At 44.5% G+C, this 6,102-nt stretch overlaps 1 protein-coding gene across 1 annotated transcript in view; it reads left to right on the forward strand.

Annotated features, from left to right (window-relative positions):
- Positions 1 to 3,669: 3,669 nt before the first annotated feature.
- LOC122565068 (microtubule-associated serine/threonine-protein kinase 3-like) overlaps positions 3,670 to 6,102 on the forward strand; it is a 180,374-nt gene continuing 177,941 nt past the window's right edge. The window contains exon 1 of the mRNA XM_043720698.1: positions 3,670 to 3,708. Within this exon, the coding sequence (XP_043576633.1) occupies positions 3,670 to 3,708 (39 nt within the window). The remainder of the gene's footprint in view (positions 3,709 to 6,102) is intronic.

Consider the following 6,102-nt stretch of genomic DNA (forward strand, 5'->3'; position numbering starts at 1 on the left):
GGGGTGTGGGGTATATCAGTGTGTTACAGTGAGGTGTGTGGGATATATCAGAGTGTTACAGTGAGGTGTGTGGGGTATATCAGAGTGTTGCAGTGGACATTATGGGATGTATCAAAGTGTTTCAGCAAGGAGTGTGGGGTATAATTTACTGCTCAAGTGAGGGGTGTACGGGTACATTGATTGCCACAGTGACAAGTGTGGATTATGTCAGATCATTCCAGTGAGGGGTGTGGATTATATCAGCATGATGCAGTAAGCTATGTGAGTTATATCAGAATGTTAAAATGAGGGGTGTGGGTTATATCAGAGTGTTCCAATGAGCAATGATGTAGTTATCACAGAATCCCTACAGTGTGGAAAGGGACCATTCAGCCCATCAAGTCTGCACTGTTCATCTGAAGGGCATTCCACACAAACCCAGGCCCTGCTGTATCCCCATAATGCTGCATTTCTGCCCTTAAGCCTTCACTTCCCTCCCACAACAATTATAGGGCCCCTATGGCCCTCATTTACCATCCCACCAGCATCCACAACCAAAGGATCAACTGTGCCATTTCCACCACCTCCAATCAGATGTCACAACCGCACATATATTTCCCTCCTGTCCCTTGTCAGCAAACTGCAGGGACTGTTCCCTCTGGGACACTCTGGTCCACTCCTCCTCCATTCCCAACAATCCCCCCACAGCCGCATGGTACTTTCCCCTGCAATCCCTGAAGGTGTAACACCCGTTGCCTCCTCCCTCCTCATTAGCCAACAGCCGAAACATACCTTCCAGGTGAAGCAGCGCTTTATCTGCGCTTCCCAAAATCCAGTCTCCTGCATTTGCTGCTCACAATGTGGTCTCCTCTACATTGGGGAATTGATTGGGTGACCGATTCAAAGTACACCTACGTTCTGTCTGCAAAAAAGACTCTGAGCTTCCAGGTGCCTGCCACTTTAACACGCTGCCCTGTTCCCATGCTAACGTTTCTGTCTCGGGCTTGCTACAGTGCTTTAGCAAAGCTCAACACAAGCTCGAAAAAAACTACACCTCCATTTCTGCTTGGGAACCCTGTAGCCTGCTGGACTCAGTAATGAGTTCAATAATTTCAGAACCTGATCCCACCCTTCATATTTTGTACAACCCCCCACACCCTGGTCCTATGATGACATAGGTCACTTTTAGCGCAGTCACCCATTCCCACACACTGAAACTGTGCTAACATTACATGGGCTGCATTCAGCACAGTCAACCCATGTTCTCAATTTTAGTTCTTATTATCACTTGTTAAGCTTGGCTTCTGTCCTGGCCTGCTCTCCATAATCTCCTTGTTTACCTACCCTCATTTCTCTCTCTCTCTCACACACTGGGGTCCATCTCCTCCCACCTCCCCTACATCAGCTGCAGTGGATACTGGCTGTAGAAGTTTGTCATTTGAATGAGTCAGAATGAAAGATGTGAAAGTGATGGAGAGCATGACCAAATTGCAGAAACTGACATTGCCCATCTACTCTGAGTCTAAAGTTGGCTTTGGAGCTGACAGATTAATCATTGACATGTTTCTCTCTCTTCTGCTGTCACAGCACAATAGCAATCATCACTGCAGATCAGTCTACGTCACTTTGACACTGATGTCACTAGACTTCTCTCCATTGACAACTGAATTGATTGTAAGCTGTTCAACTTATTGAGACTTTGCCAGATGTTCCAGGGATGAGTGTAATGCTAGGGAGATGGTGCTTGCCATGGAACTACTGTGACAGGAGGCTAATTGTAGAGGATCAAGGCAATCTGGGAGGCTAGAGTTAATATGTGCCATTGCTGACAATGATTAATGTCAGAGCCATTGAGTGCTTGTTAATTAAGGCAAGCTGCCTGATGTTTCTTTGGCATCTGAATGTTGGTAGTCTTCTTGAAGCAGTGGGAACTTCACATTGCAGTAAGGAGAGGTCAAAGATGTCTGCAAATGCACTTGCCAGTGGTCCACGCAGGATCTGAGTCAGCTTCCATGGGTTCACTCTCAAGTAGGCTGATCTAGCGTCTGCGGTGGTGACTATGGGTACAGGCACACCCGAGGCGGTCAGGTTGGGTGACATTATTTCACTGACATTCTGCTCAAAACAAGAATACATCGAGCTCATTGAGGAGGGATGCATTGTTGTCAGTGACTCTACTCAACTTCACTTTGTAGCCGATTGTATTGTGTAAACCTTGCCAGAGTTGACATGCATCCGTGTGGTTAGTCTGGGACTCTATTTGGTCTGGTATTGTCTCTTGGCATCCATGACGGCTTTGTGAAGATTGTAACAAGATTTCCTGATTCATCCATTGTTTCTGGTTGGGGAACATCGAATTAACTTCTTTCAGATTAACATCTGAGGATGCCTCGGTTCCTTCGAGCTTTCTAGTATCCTGTCATCAACTATGGTGGAAAAGCAAGCTGTTATTGATGGAAATCACTAACAGAATGGTGACGATCGTTTGAAAAATGTTTAGAAATAAATGGGGAAGCAAATGCAGAGCTCCATCCTTCAGTATCCAGTGAGTGTAAACATTTGACTATTGGGCAGGTGATATTCGGAACAATTCTGAAGAAGGGTTAACTCTGTTTTTTCTCCACAGAGGCTGTCAGACATGTTGAGTTTCTCCAGCAATTTCTGTGTTTGTTTCCAATCTCCGGCATCCATATTTCTTGGTTTGAGATTAACTTTCTATAGATCCTGGTCCAGAGGTTTATTTCCTTGTTGATAATAATACACTTTTAATTCCTGTCAGAGCTCCTGAACCGTTTGTGTCTGACGAGGAGCAATGTCTGGCCAAAGCAGCTTGCAGCTGGTATCATTACATCCAGGAAATTTATCTCTGGTTCAGAATGCCCTACATATTGATATGGAAGGGAGAGTTTCAGTTCATTATCTTCCACTTCAAAGGATGCCAATAGCTTGATTGCCACTGTTGCCTCTGGCCTGTTTATCCTTGATGTCCTTGTGCTGTCAGATCACATGGAACTGGGGCCCCAGTGGATGGGGTTTGAGAGCTTTCCTCTTTTATGATCCCTTTAGATATTGCTATGTTAATAAAGCCCTGAGTGTGAAGCCGATCCTACAGCAATTTGAGGATGATATAAAAAATGAAGAATTTGAAGAATATGGAATGTGTTCAAGGGCTGATTGTAAGTCTCCTCAGGAGAAGAGGAGGAAATGCTGCTTGAGGTTGCTGATTGTGTGCTTCATGAGGTAGTAACACAGGCTTTGAGGGAGGTTATTGTGGCTGTTTCTTTAAGTTGCTATGGAGACTTTATTTATTGGGATTGATCCTATTGAGGCAACAGGCCCAGTGATGTCAGCACTCAGAAAAAAAACTGCTTGTGCTTCACATTGGTTCTATTGTTGGTGATACTCCAGCCTAACTCAAGCTGACACACAAGTGTCACTGGCTCTCTCCTCCTGTCTCCATCACCAGCTCTCTGTTCATTCAGTCTCAAACAGATCAGCTGATGCAGACCGGCTGAATCTGGTGCAAGTGATTCTTTCATTGAACGTCTGTACAGAGGGAGAGAGAGAGATTCCCACAGGCAGGGAACAGACGCAAAGTGAGAATCTGAAAGTGCGAGAAATTAACCAAAGCAAGAAACACTGAACAGGGCACAGTGGGAGAACAAGGCAGACAGAATTTGAGTGAAGAAAATGGATGAGCCAAACATCCTGAGGCGCCGTGGGCTTCAGGTAAGTGAAGGAGACCGGAAACTTCCAACTCTAAGCATTGTATACAAGAGAGTAAATGAGTGAATAACATTGACAGTAACATTACAACAACAGAGAGTAACATCAGTGAGTAATACAGTGAGGGACATCAGGGAAGATACTGCAGAAAGCAAGGGTGCATTGATCAGAACCTCTCAATCCTCAGAGTGACAAGAAACAGAGAGAGGTGATAGAACATAGAACATATAACATTACAGCGCAGTACAGGCCCTTTGGCCCTTGACGTTGCACCAACCTATGAAACCAAACTGAAGCCCATCTCATCTACACAATTCCATTTTCATCCGTATGTTTATCCATTGACCATTTAAATGCCCTTAAAGTTGGCGAGTCTACTACTGTTGCAGGCAGGGTGTTCCACGTCCCTACTAATCTCTGAGTAAAGAAACTACCACTGACATCTGTCCTATATTTATCATCCCTCAATTTAAAGCTATGTCCCCTCGTGTTAGCCATCACCATCTGAGAATAAAGGCTCTCACTGTCCACCCTATCTAACCCTCTGATTATTTTATATGTCTCAATTAAATCACCTCTCAACCTTCTTCTCTCTAATGAAAACAGCCTCAAGTCCCTCAGCCTTTCCGCATATGACCTTCCATCCATACCAGGCAACATCGAGTAAATCTCCGTTGAACCCTTTCCAAAGCTTCCACATCCTTCCTATAATGCGGTGACCAGATCTGTACGTAATAGTCCAAGTGCGGCCGCACCAGAGTTTTGTACAGCTGCAACGTGACCTCATGGCTCCGAAACTCAGTCCCTCTACTAATAAAGGCTAACACACCGTATATCTTCTTAACAACCTTATTGAGCTGGGTGGCAACTTTCAGGGATCTATGTACACGGATACCAAGATGCCTCTGCTCATCTACACTACAACGAATCTTACCATTAGCCCAGTGCTCTGCATTCCTGTTGCTCCTTCCAAAGTGAATCACCTCACCCTTTTTTGCATTAAACTCCATTTGCCACCTTTCAACCCAGCTCTGCAGCTTATCTATGTCCCTCTGTAAACTGCAACATCCTTCAGCACGATCCACAACTTCACTGACCTCGGTATCATCCACAAATTTACTGACCCATCCTTCTATGCCCTCTTCAAGGTCATTTGTAAAAATGACAAACAGCAGTGGCCACACAATAGATCCTTGCGGTACACCACTAGTAACTGAACTTCAGGATGAACATTTCCCATCACCACCACACTCTGTTTTCTTTCAGCTAGCCAAGTTCTGATCCAAACCGCTAAATCACCCTCAGTTCCATCCTTCTGTATTTTGTTCAATTGCCTACCATGGGGAACCTTATTGAATCCCTTACTGAAATCCAACAATTCCCTTCCTAACCTTGACCTCGCTGCCTCCATTTCAGAGAATAAACTGCCCACTGCCATCCACTACAAAGCCACTGACTCGCATAGCTACCTTCACTACAGTTCATCACACCCCACATCCTAAAAGATCTCCATCCCATTCTCCCAGTTCCTTCACCTATGTTGCATCTGTTCAGATAACACCACCTTCCATAACTAGCTTCTTGGCGAAAGTGAGGACTGCAGGTGCTGGAGATTAGAGTCAAGAGTGTGGTGCTGGAAAAGCACAGCAGGTCAGGCAGCATCCGAAGAGTAGGAAAATTGACATTTTGGGCAAAAGCCCTTCATCAGGAATTAGATAGGATCAAGGAAAACACTAAAGCTTGTGATGAACTGTAGTGAAGGTAGCTATGGGAGTCAGTGGCTTTGTAGTGGATGGCAGTGGACAGTTTATTCCCTGAAATGGAGGTAGCGAGGTCACGGTTAGGAAGGGAATTGTTGGAAACTGACAATGTGAAAGTTGTAGAGGAGTAGAAATTGTAGAGAAAATGAATGAAGTTTTCAAGGTCCTGGCAGGAGCATATAGCGGCACCAAAACAGTTGTCAATGTTCTGAAAAAAAGAGTTTTGGGAGGGAGCAAGTGTAATGGTCCCAATGTTGACAGGAGGGAAAGGAGGTTTTGCAGGAATCCACCAGTGTGAAAGAACTACATTGCGAGGATTTTGGATAATCCAACACGGGGGACGGAAAAAGAATTCTGGCTGTAACAGGTTGCTCCTTTTATGAGGTATGTTAGATGTTGGAGGTGATTTCCTTGAATTCCAGGAGGAGCAATTACTGTTTTATATGCTGTTGCATTGTTTTGGAACTCTGGAGAAAACAAAAGTCAAAACAACAGCATTTTTAAAAGGAGAGGACAAGACAAAGGCAGCACATGGTGAGGTCAGTGCAGGAGAAAGAGAGATAAATAGATAGATAGATAGATAGATAGATAGATAGATAGATAGATAGATAGATAGATAGATAGATAGATAGATAGA

Source organism: Chiloscyllium plagiosum, chromosome 31 (assembly GCF_004010195.1).
Source record: "Chiloscyllium plagiosum isolate BGI_BamShark_2017 chromosome 31, ASM401019v2, whole genome shotgun sequence".
NCBI lineage: Eukaryota > Metazoa > Chordata > Chondrichthyes > Orectolobiformes > Hemiscylliidae > Chiloscyllium > Chiloscyllium plagiosum.